The sequence below is a fragment of the Oncorhynchus masou genome, chromosome 28 (assembly GCF_036934945.1).
Source record: "Oncorhynchus masou masou isolate Uvic2021 chromosome 28, UVic_Omas_1.1, whole genome shotgun sequence".
Classification (NCBI taxonomy): domain Eukaryota; kingdom Metazoa; phylum Chordata; class Actinopteri; order Salmoniformes; family Salmonidae; genus Oncorhynchus; species Oncorhynchus masou.
Genome location: NC_088239.1, coordinates 77,946,098 through 77,970,049, shown reverse-complemented (window position 1 = coordinate 77,970,049; position 23,952 = coordinate 77,946,098). Strand labels below are relative to the sequence as shown.

At 46.6% G+C, this 23,952-nt stretch overlaps 1 protein-coding gene across 4 annotated transcripts in view; it reads left to right on the top strand.

The window, feature by feature from the left end:
• The window catches only part of LOC135518341 (3',5'-cyclic-AMP phosphodiesterase 4D-like), a 386,883-nt gene that overhangs the window by 187,716 nt on the left and 175,215 nt on the right, over positions 1–23,952 (top strand). The window contains exon 1 of one of the 4 annotated variants that reach the window (XM_064943447.1): positions 13,629–14,171. The exons of 2 other annotated variants lie outside the window; for them this stretch is intronic. In XM_064943447.1, coding sequence (XP_064799519.1) covers positions 14,134–14,171 — 38 coding nt within the window. In that variant the 5' untranslated portion in view covers positions 13,629–14,133. Of the gene's footprint in view, positions 1–13,628; positions 15,755–23,952 lie in introns of those variants that run through there. One more of the 4 variants, XM_064943446.1, reaches the window with a different exon arrangement.

Below are 23,952 nucleotides of genomic sequence, written 5' to 3'. Positions count from 1 at the left end.
ACTCATCCTTCTTCTTTCTCCAAACACGGCAAGTGGAGTTTAGACCAAAAGCTTTATTTTTGTCTCATCAGACCACATTACCTTCTCCCATTCCTCCTCTGGATCATCCAGATGGCCATTGGCAAACTTCAGACGGGCCTGGACATGCGCTGGCTTGAGCAGGGGGACCTTGCTTATCCCTGATGTCCTTACACAGCTCTCTGGTCTTGGCCATTGTGGAGAGGTTGGAGTCTGTTTGATTGAGTGTGTGAACAGGTGTCTTTTATACAGGTAATGAGTTCAAACAGGTGCAGTTAATACAGGTAATGAGTGGAGAACAGGAGGGCACAGTGACCCATAGCCACCAGTAGTCATAGCCACAGTCACCGGTAGCCATAGCCAGTCACCCATAGTCACCAGTAGTCATAGCCACCGGTAGCCATAGCCACCCATAGTCACCAGTGGTCATAGCCACAGTCACAAGTAGTCATAGCCACAGTCACAGTATGCCATAGCTACAGTCACCCATAGCCACCACTAGTCATAGCCACAGTCACAGGTAGCCATAGCCAGTCACCCATAGTCACAAGTAGTCATAGCCACAGTCACCACTAGTCATTGCCACAGTCACAGTATGCCATAGCTACAGTCACCCATAGCCACCACTAGTCATAGCCACAGTCACAGGTAGCCATAGCCAGTCACCCATAGTCACCAGTAGTCATAGCCACCCATAGTCACCGGTAGCCATAGCCACCCATAGTCGTAGCCACCCATAGTCACCGTAGCCATAGTTACCCATAACCACCAGTAGTCATAGCCACAGTGACCCACCAGTAGTCATAGCCACAGTCACCCATAGCCAGAGAGGCAAGTCAAATGTCACTTGGGTCTGGACCTTGTCCTCGCCCATTCATAATGCATGCAGTGTGGGTTGCTAGCAACCCACTACTTCTCCTTAGCGTTAACTATTGATTAAGGGCCTGTGTTCCGGGCCCTCAGAGGGATTGATGTGGCGCTGCTAATGTGTTGTAGACAACTCCATTATTCATGATTCCACTGGCCATTTGAGCATGTGGTGAAGCACTGCATGCACAGCTTTTACATGTACCTATATTTTGGATGATTGTCAGTGGTAGACCTCAAGACGACTGTCAAGTAACACCTTACCGCAACTGTATGTTGGCCAATGGTGGCCCTCAAGTTGATATGAAGACCTGTGCCAGGTTATTGGGCATAGAACCATTTATCAGTTTATTCAGGACCATGCAACATTACCCAAGATTCAGATAGAAATGTATACTGTTTCTAGAACAGCTGTTAATATCTGTCATGCAGAGTATGTAATAGTCAGCTCTGTTTAAAGTTATCTACAGTGCCTCCGAAAAGTATTCAGACCCCTTGACTTTTTCCATATTTTGATATGTTACAGCCTTATTCTAAAATTGATTAAATAAAAACAATCCTCAGCAATCTGCGCACAATAACCAGAAACTTTTGCAAATATATTCGTATATTTGAAATTGAGCTTAGGTGCATCTTGTTTCCATTGATCATCCTTGAGATGTTTCAACAACTTGATTGGAGTCCACCTGTGGTAGATTCAATTGATGGGGCATGATTTGGAAAGGCACAAACCTGTCTCTAATGCCCCACAGTCGACAGTGCAAGTCAGAGCAAAAACCAAGTCATGAGGTCGAAGGAACTGTCCGTAAGACCTCCGAGACCGGATTGTGTTGAGGCACAGATCTGGGGAAGGGTAACAAAATATTTCTGCAGCACTGGAGGACCCCAAAAACAAAGTGGCCTCCATTATCCTTAAATGGAAGAAGTTTGGAACCACCAAGACTCCTCCTAGTGCTGGCCACCCGGCCAAAATGAGCAATCTGGAGAGAAGGGCCTTGGTCAGTGAGGTGACCAAGAAGCCGATGGGCACTCTGGAAGTGCTCTTGAGTTCTTCTGAGAACCTTCCAGAAGGACAACCATCTCTGCAGCACTCCACCAATCAGGCTTTTATGGTAGAGTGGCCAGACAGAAGCCACTCCTCAGTTAAAAGGCCCATGACAGCCCGCTTGGAATTTGCCAAAAGGCACCTAAAGACTCTCAGACCATGAAAAACTAGATTCTCTGGTCTGATGAAACCAAGATTGAACTACAGTGAAGCATGGTGGTGGCAGCATCATGCTGTGGGGGTGTTTTTCAGCGGCAGAGACTGGGAGACTAGTCAGGATCGAGGCAAGGAGGAACGGAGCAAAGTACAGAGATCCTTGATGAAAACCTGCTCCAGAGCACTCAGGACCTCCGACTGGGGCAAAGTTTCACCTTCCAACAAGACAACGACCCACGGCCAATGCAACGCAGGAGTTGCTTTCGGGACAAGTCTCTGAATGTCCTTGAGTGGCCCAGCCAGAGCCCGAACCTGATCAAAAATCTCTGGAGACCTGAAAATAGCTGTGCAGCAATGCTCCCCATCCAACCCGACTGAGCTTGAGAGGATATCAAATCAAATTTTGTTGGTCACATACATGGTTAGCAGATGTTAATGCGAGTGTAGCGAAATGCTTGTGCTTCTAGTTCCTACAGTGCAGTAATAGCTAACAATTCCCTAACAACTACCTACTACACACAAATCTAAAGGCATGATTGAGAATATGTACATATAAGTATATGGATGAGCAGCATAGGCAAGGTGCAATAGATGGTATAATGTACAGTATGTACCCTCCCTGACTAGCACCAAAAGCTCAGCCTTTAGGGCTTTCTCAGGGACGAAGAGTCCATAATGGTCTGCTACAGCGCAAAACCACCAACCGAACAGAGTGCGCACCAATAAACTGGGAGACTACTGAGGCAGCCATTTGACACAGCAGCCTACTTAACACACGCAAACTAAACCAGTCATCCAAACTCACAATCTACCACCACACCTCAATCACCAATCAGAGAGCTCAGAGCAGCGGGGTCCTGTGGGTTTAATGGATCCCGGATGAGTCCCCATTATGTTACTCATGCCTCTTGGAGGAGAGAACGCAACACCCTGCTACACTCAACTCCCTGTGGAGTGAAAGAGGTATGTGACTGTAAGTGCAGGTAAGGATGACTGAGACAGAATTTTACATTAACAGGGCATTCATTCCTTCACATGGTAATTTGGGGAAAAGGTGCTGGAAGGAACCAAAGCAAAGAAAGTTAAAGCCCCCTCTCCTGCCTTAGCTACCCACTACTTATCTATTCTTAACACCACCTAGCGCACTAACCAAAATACAGGGGGTGGTCCGCTCAGGTCTTACGTAGTGTGCATAGACAGAGTACATACTACGGGTAGATGTATGCCCGCAGGTCTCTTTCCGAAGCACTCCAAGTGCCTCCCCCCCAGGAACAATAACAGAATAATTACTAACGTAAGTAATCCATTTAAATAATCAAAAACAGTCCTTGTGACAAAAACATACCTCAGCAACAACCAACACAGGCCATCAAAGACGCTCTCTCTGAGCAACAACCAACACAGGCCATCAAAGACACTCTCTCTCTGAGCAACAACCAACACAGGCCATCAAAGACACTCTCTCTCTGAGCAACAACCAACACAGGACATAACCATCAACTCTCTCTCTGAGCAAAGGAACACTGGCTTTTATACAGCTGGATAAGGAGTCTGTAATTGCAGACAGCTGTATCCCCTGACGAGAGGGCGGGGTCAGCTCCAATCTGCAATGGGGCCGACCAATCAGCTGCTTGAGGGAATCCAGGAAGCCATTTCCTGAAATACACACAAACACATACAAACCCATAACACAGAAACTGTGGAACGTAACAATGTGATATGAGTAATGTAAGATATATACAGTAAACATGATCAAAGTTGCAATATTTAAAGTGGCATTGTTTAATTAAAGTGACTTGTGATCCGTTTATTAAAAAGTGGCCAGTGATTGGGTCTCAATGTAGGCAGCAGCCTCTCTGAGTTAGTGATTGCTGTTTAGAAGTCTGATGGCCATGAGATAGAGATAGTCTCTTGGTCCCAGCTTTGGTCCCAGCTTTGATGCACTGGTACTGACAAAGCCTTCTGGAGAGTAGCGGTGTGAACAGGCTCCGTTGGTTTTTGTCCTTGATGATCCTTTTGGCCTTTTGTGACATCGGGTGCTGTAGGTGTCATGGAGGGCAGGTAGTTTGCCCCCAGTGATGTGTTGTGCAGACTGCACCACCCTCTGGAGAGCCTTGAGGTTGAGGGTGGTGCAGATGCCGTACCAGGCTGTGATACAGCCCGGTAAGATGCTCTCGATTGTGCATCTATAAAGGTTTGTCAGGGTTTTGGGTAACAAGCCAAATTTCTTCAGCCTCCTGGTGCCTTCTTCACAACACTGTCTGTGTGGGTGGACCATTTCAGTTGGTCTGTGATGTGTACGATGAGGAACTTAAAACTTTCCACTTTCTCCACTACTGTCCCTTCGATGTGGATAAGGGGGGGTGCTCCCTCTGCTGTTTCCTGAAGTCCACGATCATCTCCTTTGTTTAGTTGACGTTGAGTGAGAGGTTGTTTTCCTGACATCATCTGCAGAGAAGAATAGGAGAAACTATCCAAATACAGGTGTGCCAAGCTTGTAGTGTCATGTACTCCTGAGTGGTGCAGTGGTCTAAGCCACTGCATCTCAGTGCTAGAGGCTTTACTACAGACACCCTGGTTCAAAACCAGGCTGTATCACAAACGGCTCTGATTGGGAGTCCCATAGGGCGGCACACAATTGGCCCAGCGTCGTCTGTTTTTGGCCAGTGTAGGCTGTCATTGTAAATAAGATGCCTTGTTTAATAAAGGTGAAATAAAACATTTAAAAAATACCCAAGTCTTGAGGCTGTAATTGCTGCAAAAGGTGCTTCAACAAAGTACTGAGTAAAAGGTCTGAATACTTATGTAAACATGATATTTCATTATAATTATTATTTTTTAATTAAAAATTATTTTAAAGAATCTAAAAAACTGTTTTTGCTTTGTCATTAGGGGGTACTGTGTGTAGATTGACGAGGAAAAAAACAATATAATCAATTTTAGAATAAGGCTGTAACCAAACAAAATGTGGAAATAGTCAAGGGGTCTGAATTCTTTCCGAAGGCACTGTAGATAACTTAAAACAGAGCTGACTACATACTCTGCATGAATATGACCACATTATAAAGCATCCTGATACAGTCATATCATTTTTTGCATTGTGTGTAATGCGGCCCCTCATGCCACAGTCAGCCTCACGTGACATTTAATCTTCCCATTTCACCCTGCAGTCCCCGAAGTGTATCTGACAAGCTCCCTCTGCAGACACCCTTGGCCTTTCCACAGGACCCGGCACCATTACATAAGCACAGAACAGGGCTATTTATACACACAACCATGTCTGGGAGACCTTAGAGCAGGGGAAGATAGATGGGGGAGTGATGAGGGAGGGAGTGAAGTGGAGACTGAAGGGGAAATTGGGATAAACCATGGTCCACTGCATCTAAGGGGGAAAGGGAAAAGGGGGATACCTCGTCAGTTGTCCAGCTGAATGAATTCAACTGAAATGTGTCTTCCCCATTTAACCCAACCTGAATCAGAGTGGTGTGGTGGGGCTGCCTTAATCTTCATCCACGTCTTCGGCGCCCAGGGACAGTGGGTGGTTAACTGCCTTGCTCAGGCGCAGAACGACAGATGTCAGCTCGGGGATTCGATCCAGCAACCTAAGAAGGCTTGCCTATGTTCAATGTCTTTAACTAGGCTGGATGGTACCCAAAATGAGCAATGGCCAAGGAGTCAATGGCCAAGGAGTCAATGGCCAAGGAGCAACGCACGCACAGATGTGTGCATACACTCTTGCGTACATGCACGCACGCACGCACACACACACACACACACACACACACACACACACACACACACACACACACACACACACACACACACACACACACACACACACACACACACACACACACACACACACACATAAGGATGTATATCAATCAATCAAGTTTAGCAGAACAAGGAAAAACAGTTGCACATTTCAGTAGTTAGATAACCCTTCATTCTGTAACTGAACAATTCATTGTTCTACCTCTTACAGATTTTTATTTTAGGCTACACTCTGTTACACCATGCGGGACTGGGACCTACTCTGTTAGACAAGGCGGGACAGGGACATACTCTGTTACACCATGTGGGACTGGGACCTACTCTGTTACACCATGCGGGACTGGGACCTACTCTGTTAGACAAGGCGGGACAGGGACATACTCTGTTACACCATGTGGGACTGGGACCTACTCTGTTACACCATGCGGGACTGGGACCTACTCTGTTACACCATGCGGGACTGGGACCTACTCTGTTAGACAAGGCGGGACAGGGACAGGACCTACTCTGTTACACCATGCGGGACTGGGACAGGACCTACTCTGTTACACCATGCGGGACTGGGACCTACTCTGTTAGACAAGGCGGGACAGGGACATACTCTGTTACACCAGGCGGGACAGGGACAGGACCTACTCTGTTATACCATGTGGGACAGGGACCTACTCTGTTAGACAAGGCGGGACAGGGACATACTCTGTTACACCATGCGGGACTGGGACCTACTTTGTTACACCATGCGGGACTGGGACCTACTCTGTTAGACAAGGCGAGACAGGGACAGGACCTACTCTGTTACACCATGCGTGACTGGGACAGGACCTACTCTGTTACACCATGCGGGACTGGGACCTACTCTGTTAGACAAGGCGGGACAGGGACAGGACCTACTCTGTTACACCATGCGCGACTGGGACAGGACCTACTCTGTTACACCAGGCGGGACAGGGACCTACTCTGTTACACCAGGCGGGACAGGGATGGGACCTACTCTGTTGCATCAGGCAGGACAGGGACGGGACCTACTTTGTTACACCAGGCGGGACAGGATCTGGACCTACTCTGTTTCACCAGGCGGGACAGGGAAGGGACCTAATCTGTTACACCAGGCGGGACAGGGACATGACCTACTCTGTTACATCAGGCGGGAAAGGGAAGGGACCTACTCTGTTACACCAAGCGGGACACGAACAGGACATATTATGTTACACCAGGTGGGACAGGGACAGGACCTACTCTTTTACACCAGGCGGGACAGGGACATGAACTACTCAGTTATACCAGGCAGGAAAGGGAGAGGACCTACTCTGTTATACCAGGCGGGAAAGGGAGATGACCTACTCCGTTACACCAGGCGGGACAGGGACGGGACCTACTTTGTTACACCAGGCGGGACAGGGAAGGGACCTACTCTGTTATACCAGGCAGGAAAGGGAGAGGACCTACTCTGTTACACTAGGCGGGACAGGGACCTACTCTGTTACACTAGGTGGGACAGGGAAGGGACCTACTCTGTTACACCAGGCGGGACAGGCAAGGGACCTACTCTTTTACACCAAGCGGGACACGAACAGGACCTATTATATTACACCAGGCGGGACAAGTACAGGACCTACTCTGTTGCACCAGGCGGGACAGGGATGGGACCTACTCTGTTGCACCAGGCAGGACAGGGACGGGACCTACTCTGTTATACCAGGCAGGAAGGGGAGAGGACCTACTCCGTTACACCAGGCGGGACAGGGAAGGGATCTACTATGTTACACCAGACGGGACATGGACAGGACCTACTCTGTTATACCAGGCAGGAAGGGGAGAGGACCTACTCCGTTACACCAGGCAGGACAGGGAAGGGACCTACTCTGTTATACAAGGCAGGAAAGGGAGAGGACCTACTCTGTTATACCAGGTGGGAAAGGGAGAGGACCTACTCCGTTACACCAGGTGGGACAGGGACCTACTCTGTTACACTAGGTGGGACAGGGAAGGGACCTACTCTTTTACACCAAGCAGGACACGAACAGGACCTATTATATTACACCAGGCCGGACAGGGACAGGAACAGGGCCTACTCAGTTGCACCAGGCGGGACAGGGATGGGACCTACTCTGTTGCACCAGGCAGGACAGGGACGGGACCTACTCTGTTATACCAGGCAGGAAAGGGAGAGGACCTACTCCGTTACACCAGACGGGACAGGGAAGGGATCTACTATGTTTCACCAGGTGGGACATGGACAGGACCTACTCTGTTACACCAGGCGGGACAGGGAAGGGACCTACTCTGGTACACCAGGCGGGACGGGGAGAGGACCTACTCTGTTACACAAAGGCGGGACAGGACCAGGACCTACTCTGTTACACCAAGCGGGACAGGGAAGGGACCTACTCTGTTACACCAAGCGGAACAGGGACAGGACCTACTCTGTTCCACCAGGCGGGACAGGGACCTACTCTGTTACACCAGGCGGGACAGGGAAGGGATCTACTATGTTTTACCAGGCGGGACATGGACAGGACCTACTCTGTTACACCAGGCGGAACAGGGACGGGACCTACTCTGTTACACCTGGCGCGACAGGGAGAGGACCTACTCTGTTCCACCAGGCGGGACAGGGAAGGGATCTACTATGTTTCACCAGGCGGGACATGGACAGGACCTACTCTGTTACACCAGGCGTAACAGGGACGGGACCTACTCTGTTACACCAGGCGGGACAGGATCTGGACCTATTCTGTTTCACCAGGCGGGACAGGACCAGAACGTACTCTGTTACTCCAAGCGAGACAGGGAAGGGACCTACTCTGTTACACCAAGCGGGACAGGGAAGGGACCTACTTTGTTACACCAGGTGGGACAGAGACAGGACCTACTCTGTTACAGCAGGTGGGACAGGGACTGGACCTACTATGTTTCACCAGGTGGGACATGGACAGGACCTACTCTGTTACACCAGGCGGGACAGGGAAGGGACCTACTCTGGTACACCAGGCGGGACGGGGAGAGGACCTACTCTGTTACACAAAGGCGGGACAGGACCAGGACCTACTCTGTTACACCAAGCGGGACAGGGAAGGGACCTACTCTGTTACACCAAGCGGAACAGGGACAGGACCTACTCTGTTCCACCAGGCGGGACAGGGACCTACTCTGTTACACCAGGCGTAACAGGGACGGGACCTACTCTGTTACACCAGGCGGGACAGGATCTGGACCTATTCTGTTTCACCAGGCGGGACAGGACCAGAACGTACTCTGTTACTCCAAGCGGGACAGGGAAGGGACCTACTCTGTTACACCAAGCGGGACAGGGAAGGGACCTACTTTGTTACACCAGGTGGGACAGAGACAGGACCTACTCTGTTACAGCAGGTGGGACAGGGACTGGACCTACTCTGTTACACCAGGCAGAACAGGGACAGGACCTACTCTGTTACACCAGGCGGGACAGGGACGGGATCTACTCTGTTACACTAGGTGGGACAGGGACAGGACCTAGTGTGTTACACCAGGCGGAACAGGGAGGACCTACTATTTTACACCAGGCAGAACAGGGACAGGACCTACTCTGTTATACCAGGCGGGACAGGGACAGGACCTACTCTGTTACACCAGGCTGGACAGGGACGGGACCTACTCTGTTATACCAGGCGGGACACGGACAGGACCTGCTCTGTTACACCAGGCGGGTCAGGGACGGGATCTACTCTGTTACACTAGGTGGGACAGGGACAGGACCTACTTTGTTACACCAGGCGGGACAGGGACAGGACATACTATGTTACACCAGGCGGGACAGGGACAGGACCTACTATGTTACACCAGGCGGGACAGGGACAGGACCTACTGTGTTACACCAGGCGGGACAGGGAAGGGATCTACTATGCTTTACCAGGCGGGACATGGACAGGACCTACTCTGTTACACCAGGCGGGTCAGGGACGGGATCTACTCTGTTACACTAGGTGGGACAGGGAGAGGACCTACTCTGTTACACCAGGCGGGTCAGGGAAGGGATCTACTATGTTTCACCAGGCGGGACATGGACAGGACCTACTCTGTTACACCAGGCGGAACAGGGACGGGACCTACTCTGTTACACCAGGCGGGACAGGATCTGGACCTATTCTGTTCCACCAGGAGGGACAGGACCAGAATGTACTCTGTTACTCCAAGCGAGACAGGGAAGGGACCTACTCTGTTACACCAAGCGGGACAGGGAAGGGACCTACTTTGTTACACCAGGTGGGACAGAGACAGGACCTACTCTGTTACACCAGGCAGAACAGGGACAGGACCTACTATGTTACACCAGGCGGGACAGGGACAGGACCTACTTTGTTACACTAGGCGGGACAGGGACAGGACCTACTATGTTACTCTAGGCGGGACAGGGACAGGACCTACTTTGTTACTCTAGGTGGGACAGGGACAGGACCTACTATGTTACACTAGGCGGGACAGGGACAGGACCTACTATTTTACACCAGGCGGGACAAGGACAGGACCCACTATGTTACACTAGGCGGGACAGGGACAGGACCTACTTTGTTACTCTAGGTGGGACAGGGACAGGACCTACTATGTTACACCAGGCGGGACAGGGACAGGACCCACTATGTTACACTAGGCGGGACAGGGACAGGACCTACTTTGTTACTCTAGGTGGGACAGGGACAGGACCTACTATGTTACACCAGGCGGGACAGGGACAGGACCTACTATGTTACACCAGGCGGGACAGGGACAGGACCCACTATGTTACACTAGGCGGGACAGGGACAGGACCTACTTTGTTACACCAAAGCCAACTGCTGCTACTGTGTTGGCAAGACCACCTCTCCCTGTTGAGATCTAGCTGCCAGCATTGTCTCCAGGGACTCTGGTTGCATCCAAAAGGGACTGGTCAACAGTAGAGCACTGTTACACCAGGCGGGACAGGGACCTCTGGGTAACATTTGGGATGCTGACTGAGATTCAGGGAAGCATTGCGAACATTCTGGAATCAAACTTAATACATGTGGCCCCACCGGAGAGTGTGGGATCAGGGTGAGAGTTGGATGGTGTGTGTGTGTATGTTTGGTGTTGCCTGGGGACTGATGGGGTAGGTTTGGTTAAAACCGGTTCCTGCTCTGGCTAGGCTACTCAATGCTCTGTGTTCTTCCCCTCCGTCCAGACAGGAGCTGTTATGTTAGGCATGCAGGCTAATGCACAAAGCACAGGAGGAGACAGAATATCCCCAACCCTAGTTCTGACGATTGAATATGTCACAAGAACACATGCCAACACACACTGTCACATTCACTTGCATGCACACTCAAACTGAACTCGTACGCACATAGATACACCTATTTAAATGAACTCACACACACACACACACACACACACACACACACACACACACACACACACACACACACACACACACACACACACACACACACACACACACACACACACACACACACACACACACACACACACACACACTGAAAGCTGTCCACCCTCTCATTTTATCATCAGCTTTGACACTCCCATTATTAACAAATTCAACCAAGCATTAAGAAGCATTTGTGTCCACACAAATCTATACGTTTATTATCCTAGCCTGTTGAACAGATGGCTAAGGAACCACACCCTTCTGAATGTTATCAGAATATTCTCCATGGTTTAACAACATGATTACTCTATCGCTGTAAAGACAGTCCACTAACAGACATTGAGCGTTGGTGTTTTAACACAGCTAGGGCACACGGTCATCTGAAGTAGCTATGGACGTTAGGTCAGGGCTGGAAAAGTCCCTCCCGATCCGTAGCCCTAGAGGAGACGGAGGAGGGAAATTAAACGAGCATGTGACATCACCACATCTCCACAGCCTCAGAAAAAAAGAAGAAAAAAAACCCAGCATTGAGGCGAAACCATCTCTGTGTTCCTCTGTGAATATCTGTTCCAGTGAAATGGTAATGACGCGTAAAATCTTGAAAGGAAGCGGATTGCCATGTCTAATCAATGTGTTGAAACCCTGTAGCTCGTGCTGCAATCCTCTGAAGACGCCTTAATAATCATGTCTACACTATGCTGTACTTTTGATGGTCCAGGGTCTGTAGTTAAAGGTGCTCTGTGGGACATAAAATGAGTCATTCCGTATAAAAAGACCACGTACTGTAGCAATTCAAAAACACACCATAAGACGCAGCTGTTGCTGTGGTTGCATTTTCGATCTCAGTGCTTTGCCCGACGCAATTCGGGCCTGGGCATACAGCATCTTGTGCCAATGCCAAACTGTCTGTACTCTGTGGCCAAAGGATTTGTGTGTCTGTGCCCCTCTCATATTTTCCCCCATAAAACGAAACGGCCTTTTTTGAAGGTGGATACCTTTTTTATGACCTCGGCTTTTATGTCATACGACAATTTATAAATCACACACTGCCATGATGAAGTCTGTTGTTGTCCTGTGGAAACACACTACTAGATCTCTTAACCCTCACTGACATTATATGTCCGTGTGTTCTGAAAGAAGCCTTCATAGATCATATTCAGACAGATATTCATCTATTCACATTGAGACTGGATAACTTTTCATGATACATTTCAGGCTTTACCTTGAAACATGCTCTAACTTGTCTGCATCATGTCTGCATCATGGGTAATTCCTTAAGACAGGCATCACTGCAAAGTTGCCTGTTTACTATTTCCTCCCTGTCCTAAAATGGCATGAACAAAGCATGGTTGGGGCACCACCAGGGTCATCCTGGGGTGTCGCTGCAAAAGGACCAAGCGAGGTTCAGTTCAGACTATAGTAAATAGACAGATAGAGAGATATAGCTAGAGGTGCATTCCTGACAGTAAAGGAGATGATGGAGGGAGAGGCAAATTTAATAATGGAAATGCATAATGGACGATAAGAGATTGGAATGTGAAGAGATGTTAACTTGATGGAAGAATGCTAATTTGTTTTGGAAGAAGGGCTGGACTTGTAGTGTAGTCTACATGTGGCCCCACTGGATAAGAGCGTCTGCCAAATGACTTAAATGTAAGTGTAATGTAGTCATGGACCTCTTTTGAACATTTCAACATTTTTAAACGGACAGTCTTATATTAATCGGTTTTATATCAATGTCAATTTAAATTCCTCTAGTTTTTATGACCTTTGGTTGTTTTAAATAGGTTTAAACATCTCCGTTATTTGTGCTTTATTTATCTGTCTTTAGCTTAGTTGAATATGTATACAGTCTTAGAAACAAAGGGTTCCAAAAGGGTGCTTTGGCTGTCCCTATAGGAGAACCCTTTTTGGTTCCAGGTAGAACCCTTTTTGTTCTAGGTAGAACCCTTTTGGGTTCCATGTAGGTTTTACGTGGAACCAAAAGGGTTCTACCAGCAACCAAAAAGGGTTCTTCAAAGGGTTCTCCTATTGGGACAGCCAAAGAACCCTTTTAGGTTCTAGATATAAACTTATTTTAAAGAGTGTGCCTGTTAGTTTATACTTAATACCTGGTTGAATACCAGTCAGTTGATAATTTCATCAGATAAGTGATATTCAACCATGTATTATATACAAGACTAACTAACATGTATAGATATTTAAACAGGTTAAACAAGTCAGTTGAAACACACCAACAGCAGCCAGTCTAATCAGCTGTCATTCCAAATAGCCTCTCTCAGACACCTGAAAAGCTGCCTGTAGGGATCTCCCCTAAAGAGGCCCTCTCTGACTGACGATTCCAACAACATTCAGACACACACTCCCTCAGTCTCACACTCACAACCACTCTGCTGCAGACGGGAGCCGGCTCTGCAGCGCAGCGAGAGAGAGAGAGAGAGAGAGAAAGAGAAGGAGAGAGAGAGAGAGAGAGAGAGAGATTCTCTGGGCCCAGACAAATACAGACAGGCATCCTGCTATGGATTAAGAGGACCTGACATACAGCTGGATTGTGGAGTCTTACAGAGAGAGAGAGAGAAAGAGAGTTGTTTTGTGCGGGAGAGGCGTGTGTTTTGTGTGGGGTGTTGTGAGACAACGTGTGCTGTGTCTGTATATGTGTCTGAGTGTGTCCTGCATCTGTGTGAGAGTCAGTGTGTGCATCAGTCCCTGTGTGTGTGTGTTTATCCTGCACATACTACCAGGCATAGAGTGGGTCTCCGCGTGGGCTCTCCTCCTGGGTGTTGCTAGACATACAACTCCCCCGGGCTGGTTCTAGGTCTGGCCGTATGACCAGGGAAGGAAAGCCAGTCCAGAGAACCAACAGGACATCACAGACCAGGCACAGTTTCTTCAGATGACACCTGGCATACCTCTACCACCACCACCATGGAGGTATCTTACCTAGACATTTTATACCTCTACCACCATCAGCCAGGCTGCAATACAAAAACGAAGATACTGAAAGTTCACTCCTGATCACTTGCCATTTGCTAGTTTTTTTGTATGTTCATACTGCCTTTGTGGCTTGAACCGGGATTGGGTGTACATTAACTTGCCTGACAGCTTTTCTATACACATTGAAAATATCCATTGCAGGAAGAATGTGGTTTAGATATTTTTGGAGTGAAGCGCAGCTCTCCCTAGCAACTCTATCCGTCTGACTGGTCAGGTTTTTCTCTCCAACCGTTCGGTCCACCCATCCATCAGGGAGCGAGAGAACATTAATCAAGCTGTTGACGCTAAGAGGATCAATAACATGAGCAGTTAGCCTTGACCCCGGGCTGACCATGAGCAGTTAGCTACCATCCCTGGGCCTCCACGGATCATTGACAACACAGGAGGTTGTGATCAACCAGGAAGAGCTGACCTGCAGTTTTCTTGACATGGCACCAACGTGGAAAATGACCCATGGATTTAGGGTTAGAGCGGAATCCTCACCTTTCACTTTGAGGAAAAGGAATGTTGTTCCTCCACTCAGATGAAGCCTCAAAAAGTGTTAATTTCCTTGGGTGGATGAGAGGGATGAAGTGATTGAGGAAGAGATAGCGACTGAGAGAGAGAGAGGAGAGGTAGAATTATCTGGGGGGATCCAGCGATGAGACGTTCACGATGAAGACCACGGCAATGTGCCGGAATGAGTTTGATGTCCTAGTTGGAAGTCTTCCCAGGAAAAGGAGAGACAGATGTTCTCCTTTTGTTGTACTATTGCAGAATATCCTTCTAACAGTTAAAGAGAGAGACAGGGGATTTCCTGACTTGACTGGTTTCTGGTAGACTTTTCTGTGGAGTTTGTTTTTCAGGGGGGTATTGAAAGATCCTTACATGCCTGAGTATTGACACATTTGCCTTAACCACCGAACCCTGGACAAATATTTACCATGGTGTTGTGCCACTGGGCACAGATGTCAGTTCAACGTGTAGTTTTTATTTACATTTGGCTGAGTTGTCAATTATTGTAAATTCAACATAAAATCAACAAAGAAATATCACCATGTCAATGGATTAAGGTTAAAGGTGAAGAAAAGCCCTTACGGTGATGACTCTCTGCAAATCCAATGAGTTTTCCATGTTAATTCAACGACATCACATATATTTTTGGGGTTGAAATAATGTGGAAACAACGTTGATTCAGCCAGTTGTTGCCCAGTGGGTAGTTCTAACCCCCGGCATAAACCAGTTCACCAAATATCATTTGGACAAATGTCACCCTCCACAGCCAAATCGAAACTCTGCTTCACATTGAGAAGCCATCGAATTTGACTTTCAAAAACATGAAAAACAGGGGAGAGAACCAAATGGTGAGAGACCATGTTTGTGGGATTCTAGTCTTTTATTTTAACCTGTGAGTAACAAATACTGTAGCAAAACGAGCACACACCTTTAGCTTAAATGAAGGCGGGTCGCTCTCAGGCGGGACGGGAGAAGAAAATGATGCACGTGAACAACTTCCCCTTCAGGAGGCATTCCTGGATCTGGTGAGTAGGCCTCAGTTCATGCTGGAACGTCTGGAGGGTATTACGCCATGGAATAACTGGAAAACCCAGAGAGGCTGGCATTTGGTTTAGGTTTGTGTGCGCGTGTGTATTTGTGTGTCTGACCTTCTGAGTAAGCTATTGTGTGTGTGTTTGTGTGTGTCTGCCTATCTGTGTTTGGCCACTTAATGCCTTGACAAGTGCACTTTGTCTGGGTAAGTCCGTCTGTGGAGGTGTGAATGAGGAGCATGCAGGTCAGTCATAGCCAGCCTTAGGAGGTTATACTATTTGTAGTGTAAACATGACTACCTGTGTGCCCACAGCCATACACTGTTACCCGAGATGTGAGGGAGACTGTGCTGTTGTATTTAATTCAATATCACTTAATTAATCCCTTCTAGGGCAATTAAAAGGGTGTTTTCCCGTGCCACAATTACATGTCCTGCACAACACTGGATACAGACATACAGTACTATAAAGGCTACAGGGTATTTATCATGGAAATAAGTAGCTATGGAACATGCAGACAACTCAAGACAGTGATGTCTTCTAAGGGGACTTAAAGGCCTGTGTATTGCATTTAGGTGGTGTCCTGCTTGACCAATGGGAGCTGCTGGTGGAAGTGTCTCCTATTGGTTATTAGCCAATCACATTATAGCATGACAGCCGCGATTGGCGTAAGTCACTCTGGATAAGAGCGTCTGCTAAATGACTTAAATGTAAATGTAAATGTAGAATTTACTCTAAGGCTGCGTTCACACAGGCAATTCTGATATTTTTTCCACTAATTGGTCTTTTGACCAATCACATCAGATCTTCTCACATCGGTTCTTTTTCAGAGCTGATGTGATTGGTCAATAATGAAAGAAAAAATATCTGAATTGGTCTGCCTGTTTAAAGGCAGCCTAAGAGTTGCCTTTGGTTTTCACAAGACAACTTAGTCAAATCAAATTTTACTTGTCACATGCGCTGAATACAACAGGTGTAAACCTTACCGTGAAATGCTTACTTACAAGCCCTTAACCAACAATGCAGTTCAAGAAATAGAGTTAAGAACAGATTTAGGGAGGGGTACATTTGACATTTTTTTAAATAGTCCAGGTGGCCATTTGAGTAATTGTTCATCAGTCTTATGGCTTGGGGGTAGAATCTGTTAAGGAGTCTTTTGGACCTAGACTGGGCTCTCCAGTACCGCTTGCTGTGTGGTATCAGAGAGAACAGTCTATGACTTGGGTGACTGGAGTGATTGAACATTTTTTTGGACCTTCCTCTGACACCACCTGCTATAGAGGCCCTGGATGGCAGGAAGCTTGGCCCCAGTGATGTACTGTACTGTAGTGTCATAATGAACAAAAAACACATCTATCAGTGCACACACAGAGAGACTGTACCTGTCCAAACACACACACACACACACACACACACACACACACACACACACACACACACAGAGAGAGACACACACACACACAATATAGCTATAGCTCAAGTTTACAGTAATGATAATACTGTAAGTTGCTCTGGATAAGAATGTCTGAAAAATGACTACAATGTAAATGAATTGACCGACACACTGACAACTTCCCCATCAAGCACCCCGCAATTATCACATGACAGCAACGTCACAAACATGTAGTGTTGTACCACTTTAAAGTAAAATAAAGAATGTACAGCTAATCTCCTAAAGCAGCTATGCAAACAGGCATGTCATCGAAGGGAGAGGCACAGAGAGAGACAGTTAATGTTTTTGCCAGCTCCAATGACAATAAATACCTCCTCCTTCCAGGCAATTGGCCCTGCTTATTTTCCAGCCAGGTCATTCAAGATTGACGTCAAAAATGGAAGTCTAGCCATGTCCTGAGGACGTCGGTAATCGGCTTCAAAACCGGTCACTAGGGGTAACAGTGAGCGCTATTGCCATCAAACAGGCTTGGGTTGTAGACGTGGGCAGTGGATGAGCGTAATCACAGAATGAGTGACTAAACTTCATGTTTTAACCCTATCCCAAAACTTTACCCTTAACCCTTACCTTAACCATTCAGAATGAGTGACTAAACTGAACCCGTAACTTACAAATCTGACGTTTGGAGAATGTGGATGAACGTCTAATTCTGCAGTGAGACTGTGAGAGCTTGTTGTTATTTTCATACAATCACTGAGTCAATCTTAAATGTAAGATCTGCGTAGAGACCACAGGCGTGTATTTAGCAGCGAACTCGGCCCGTTCAAAAATCATAGGTTTGGTGAGCCTGTCTATTTTCTGTTCCATCTGTCAGGAAAATAATTTGCTGTTGTCTCCTGAGAGGAGGCTTTTCACAATTGTTCTGTAACTTCATAGCACAAAAAAAAGAGATTCACCAAAACAGAGATGCACAGGGGTTTCTTTTGAGTGTGAATAACTTTGTGATAGATATGGAAAACACCTCAAAGATGGTGACCTTTGGGTTTCGGAAGCAGAGTAGAGGATACTGGAGTTTGGTGCTACTGTAGACAGAGAAATAAAGTGCCTAATTTATAATATCTTATATCTAACATTCACAATATATCGATCAATTTGATGATTTTTCACAGCATGTGAATGACTTTTAAAGTTACTCTTGTATATAAGAAACAGAAAGAACCAAAAAAGAATCATACACTATCCAGAATAGCCGGTGAGATTTCTAAAACTACTTGGCATTGCCAATGAATAACACTGTCACCTTATGTGAACCGCACATCAACCGGCAACACGTTCCAACCCTCCTAATGAGTAGTGTCGTCGTTGCTAATCATCTGTGTTCTGGCTGAACATGTGTGAGCAAAGCAGGCTGTTATAATGTGCACTAATGAGATAATGAGATTACTGTAGCGTGTTGGCACTGTTTTCTCCGCTGTGTTCTGGGCCCTGTGTGTGACCCGTTTTGTTTTTGCCGCGTGGAGAGAAGAGATTAGGATAGTGTGTTCCCCCGAGGTGGCCGTCAGACAGACATATCCTGCGCCTTATCGTCTTGAGGGGCTAAGTGAACGACTTCAGGAAGTCAACATGTCTTGGACTGTTCTGAGAGCAGCATGTGTTGTTTTGTCAGTGGTGTGTTTTAACTGAACATTCAGAAATGAGTTTCTCTGGACAGGATTCAGGATAGTCAGAGTTTATTTTGACTGTTGTAAACACATTCGAAACAATACGCTATTTTCAATTGGTCAAAGATAAAGGCCCAATAATGTGATTGTCCTGTGTTTTATATATATTTCCACACTATGAGGTTGGAATAACATTGTAAAAATTATTATAAATGCTGTTTTAGTGTAAGAACTGTTTGAAAAGAAATGTCATCTTGTTTTGGTGGGTGGAGTTCTGGCCTGCCTGGTGACATCACCAGGCGGTGAATTAGTCAGTAGACTCACAGGTTTTCCCCTCCCCACTCAGACACGTCCCAGACAGTCCTAGCAACATTATTGCTTGAGAAATTGCTCTTTGCAAGTTTATTTGTATCATTTTAATTCAAAACAATCACAGTTAATTGTTACCCAGAAATGATTTTATATTGAGATAAAATAAAAATAAAAGTTTTAAAAATAAATATAAAAGCTGCATTGGACCTTTAACAATAGGCCAGCAGGGAAGCAGCATATAAAACAGTCTGACAGTGTCCACTACTAGTGTACTAAATAGTATGCAAAAAATGTTTTTTAGTATGTGATCAAAAATAAATAATTGTACTCTGAATTCATCAATCTAATGCGCGATTGCGTTGACTCACGCCATTCGTTCATTTTGGTACAGCGGGTCAATTTATCTGATTATCAGCTAAAAGGACGAGTGAATTTTACTAGACCAAACACCAGAATGAGTATGCAGCTTAAGTATGTAGTATGCTAGTATGAGTATTTGGACATGGCCACTGTATTGAAAAGCATTCTACGGTAAGTTATTTGCAAATTTTTCAAATAATAGTTCAATTATGTGTTGGTTTTGGCTTTTGTACCAGAGACAATTCACCTGCTAGAATACAGCTCTCCTGACTCTCCCCACTCTCCTCACTCTCCTCATTCTCCACACCCTCCTCACTCTCCCCACTCTCCTCACTCTCCTCATTCTCCACACCCTCTTCACTCTCCCCACTCTCCTCACTCTCCTCACTCTCCCCACTCTCCACACCCTCCTCACTCTCACCACTCTCCTCATTCTCCACACCCTCCCCACTCTCCTCACTCTCCTCACTCTCCACACCCTCCTCACTCTCCCCACTCTCCTCATTCTCCACACCCTCCTCACTCTCACCACTCTCCTCATTCTCCACACCCTCCTCTCTCCCCACTCTCCTCACTCTCCTCACTCTCCACACCCTCCTCACTCCCCCCACTCTCCTCATTCTCCACACCCTCCTCACTCTCCCCACTCTCCTCATTCTCCACACTCTCCCCACTCTCCCCACTCTCCTCATTCTCCACACTCTCCCCACTCTCCTCATTCTCCACATCCTCCTCACTCTCCCCACTCTCCCCACTCTCTTCACTCTCCTCACTCTCCCCACTCTCCTTGTCCCAACATGGTTCTAGAGTGTTTTTAGCTTTCCCATCCTAGTTTATGGACACCACCCCCTACTCTACAACCCCCAGCTCCACCCCCACACCACCCCCTACTCTACAACCCCCAGCTCCACCCCCACACCACCCCCTACTCTACAACCCCCAGCTCCACCCCCACACCACCCCCTACTCTACAACCCCCAGCTCCACCCCACACCACCCTCTACTCTACAACCCCCAGCTCCACCCTCACACCACCCCCTACTCTACAACCCCCAGCTCCACCCCCACACCACCCTCTACTCTACAACCCCCAGCTCCACCCCCACACCACCCTCTACTCTACAACCCCCAGCTCCACCCCCACACCACCCTCTACTCTACAACCCCCAGCTCCACCCCCACACCACCCTCTACTCTACAACACCCAGCTCCACCCCCACACCACCCCCTACTCTACAACCCCCAGCTCCACCCCCACACCACCCCCTACTCTACAACCCCCAGCTCCACCCCCACACCACCCTCTATCTACAACCCCCAGCTCCACCCCCACACCACCCTCTACTCTACAACCCCCAGCTCCACCCCCACACCACCTCCTAACAAAGAGCAGCGAGAGGAAAGATTTGTCCTTTCTCAGCACCAGGTTCTCCTACCCTCTCTCAACACACTGAAAATATAGCTAACCTTTTCAGAGCGAACACTGATGACTGTATAAAAGGGATTTGGCAAGTGGAGACACGCTGCACAGCACAACGCCCATCCTCATCTGCTGTAATCACTGAGCTCTTTGACGTCAGTCACATTGTATACAGACACAAACGTACACATACACACGGTTATTGAACATATATTATGCACTGTTATTATGCACTAAATTGGTAAACGCAGCCATTGTAGCTTTAGTGACACTGGAGAGGTTTTCAAAGGGTCTATCTATGAGGATTTCTGTTAGTGATGGGGGGGAAAACATCAATACAGTTACATATCTTGATATTATTATATATCATATCGTTTTTGACAATATCGCAATATTATTTATGCCCTAGTTTGCTGTAACTGCACCAAACTCCAGTATTTTTCCTTAGCTTGTTCCTCATCTTCTTTTTAAATAGGGAGACTGGATAGAGTATTTGTTTTCAGCACTTTATTTCCATGACTGATCAAAACCTTTCTCATGGCTTCTCTCTGGTCCCTCTGCAGCAGATATATGGTGAGCAGTATCGAATTGCGAATACATATAGAATTGCGAGAATCGTGAGAATCACATTACATATCGTATTGGCGCCTAAGTATCGTAATAATATTGTATTGTGAGGTCCCTGGTAATTCCCAGCCCTAGTTTCTATTGTGGCTTGTGACAGACAGACAGACAGACAGACAGACAGACAGACAGACAGACAGACAGACAGACAGACAGACAGACAGACAGACAGAGGCCTCTCATATACCTGTCATGGTAATAGACCTTAGACAATAAGATTACCACTTCAAAGACTCATGTGTTTATCATGAGACTCCCAAACTTGCCTCTTCGCCTCCGACAACAAGGCCGCTAGCACTCAGCGAATGTAATGACATTTTAAACCAGACATAATTACATCAGACAGATTAGGTTGGTTGTGGTGTGGTCCTTTGGCTCAAAATCTCTGTTGACGCACCAGAAGGATCATTTTCGTTTTTTTGCTATTTTCGTAATCTCCTTTCTAGCAAACTTTGCAACGGATAATAAATGAGGGTAATATCATGAGTTACACATCATACGCTGGAAGTAAAGCTGAATGCGACGGCTTTCCTCAGACAATCGCCCATTGTTTTCATGTTACTTTATAACATTCTTGAAGGTTTTCAGTATGCAGTCATCGCTTACCAATCAGGTCTCAGTCAGGTCTGTCATTATGACGTGGCCTCTTGTCATGTGGTTGGGGACTTATGGCCCCATAATGGAGTAAGGCCATCATGTGCTCTTAATGAATGATTCATTGAATGGTAATTACTATGGAGGTAAGGGTTTCAGTGTGAGTATCCTTTACCAGTCACTGATTGAAAGCACATGGCTGATGGTGGTAATGATTAATCTGTGAGAACCCTGTGTAATTTACTTCACAGACACTCTTCATATTGATATTGCCCTTTTGGGGCATACTCAGTGAAGTCTGAGCATTGTAGACAGAAATGTTCTTCACAGCACCAACGTGGAAGAATAATGCGCTTATATTTAGCCACTTTTATGTTGGATTAGAGAAATTGCTGGAATTGGTGATTGATTGTCTCATTGTCCCAATTATATACACTGAGTGTACAAAACGTTATGAATACCTGCTCTTTCCATGACATGGACTGACCAGGTGAATCCAGGTGAAACTATGATCCCTTATTGATGTGACTTGTTAAATCCACATCAATCAGTGTAGATGAAGGGGAGGAGACGGGTTAAAGAAGGATTTCTCAATATCAGGAATGAGTACTTAATGTTTTGTACACTGTAAATGTTTAGTCTCCCAGGGACTGCAGAGGGAAATTATTATTCAGAGATGTAAATGAAAAGATGACCAGACAAATGAATAAGTACAGACGACTCAATGACCTCTCCCTTGATATAGGATGAGGAGTACATCACATCTGAAGTGACTACAGCAATCTGCTTGGCTCGGATCCCCTCCGATATCACTGATTTAATGGATGGGAGATTAAAAGCATAAGAAATGGGTCCTGGCTGGCGTTGTTACAAAAGTGATGAAATATGATAATCATTTCATGTCTTCTATTTTTCATGGGAAAGATAGTCGCAGGTGAAACACTACAACACTTTCAGTCCAAACAGAATGGATACAGCTGCAAAGGAAAGGAATGGAGTCATTACTAACCCTGTTGTCTTCTCCAGTATTGCTTCCGAATGAACCCTGACCTTTTTGTTTTGCTGAGTTTTATCCCTCATATTGTTCTCTCATGTTGATTATGGCATTTATTTTAACCTTAATGTTGTTGAGGTCCTCATTTTTTTGTTGAGCCTGAAACTTTTAAACCCTAGGTTTGTTGTCTTATGCTGAGTTTTGAACTCAAATGACCTTGTTTAGTTTTTGTCTTATTTAACTATGGCACATATTACCTGTTTGACTCTCTACCTTCAAATGCTATGGTGTAGGTGTTCGTGACAAACACCAATGAATCCCTGCTATTCTCTGTGTATGCTGGCCCCGGGACTTTAGGCAACAGGCCATAGTGTGACATGCATCAACCAGCGTTGTGGAAAGGTCCCAAGCGGCGGGGAAAATCCTAATACATCTGTGCCTTTTGCAAAACAACCTCCAGTGGCAGATGATGTAACATTAATTGGTGTTGGTTTCTAACCCAGTGCTATTCAATCGAGGGTCCGCAGCCCCTAGGGGTCCCCAGAGGTACTGTAGGGGAGGCCGCAAATATATAAAGTATGTTTTTATGAATATTGCTGGAATACAGAATAAACTCATTTTGAATTACATACTTACAGAAGAAAGGAGGAGAATATATTTTTTCTAATGATGGCAACTTTATTTCTCAACTCCTAACATTGAACCAATTACATTCATTGGAGTATTTTATTTAACCTTTATTTAAGTAGCCAAATCCTAACCCAGATGATGCTGGGCCAATTGTGCACTGCCCTATGGGACTCCCAATCACGGCCGGTTTTGATACAGCCTGGA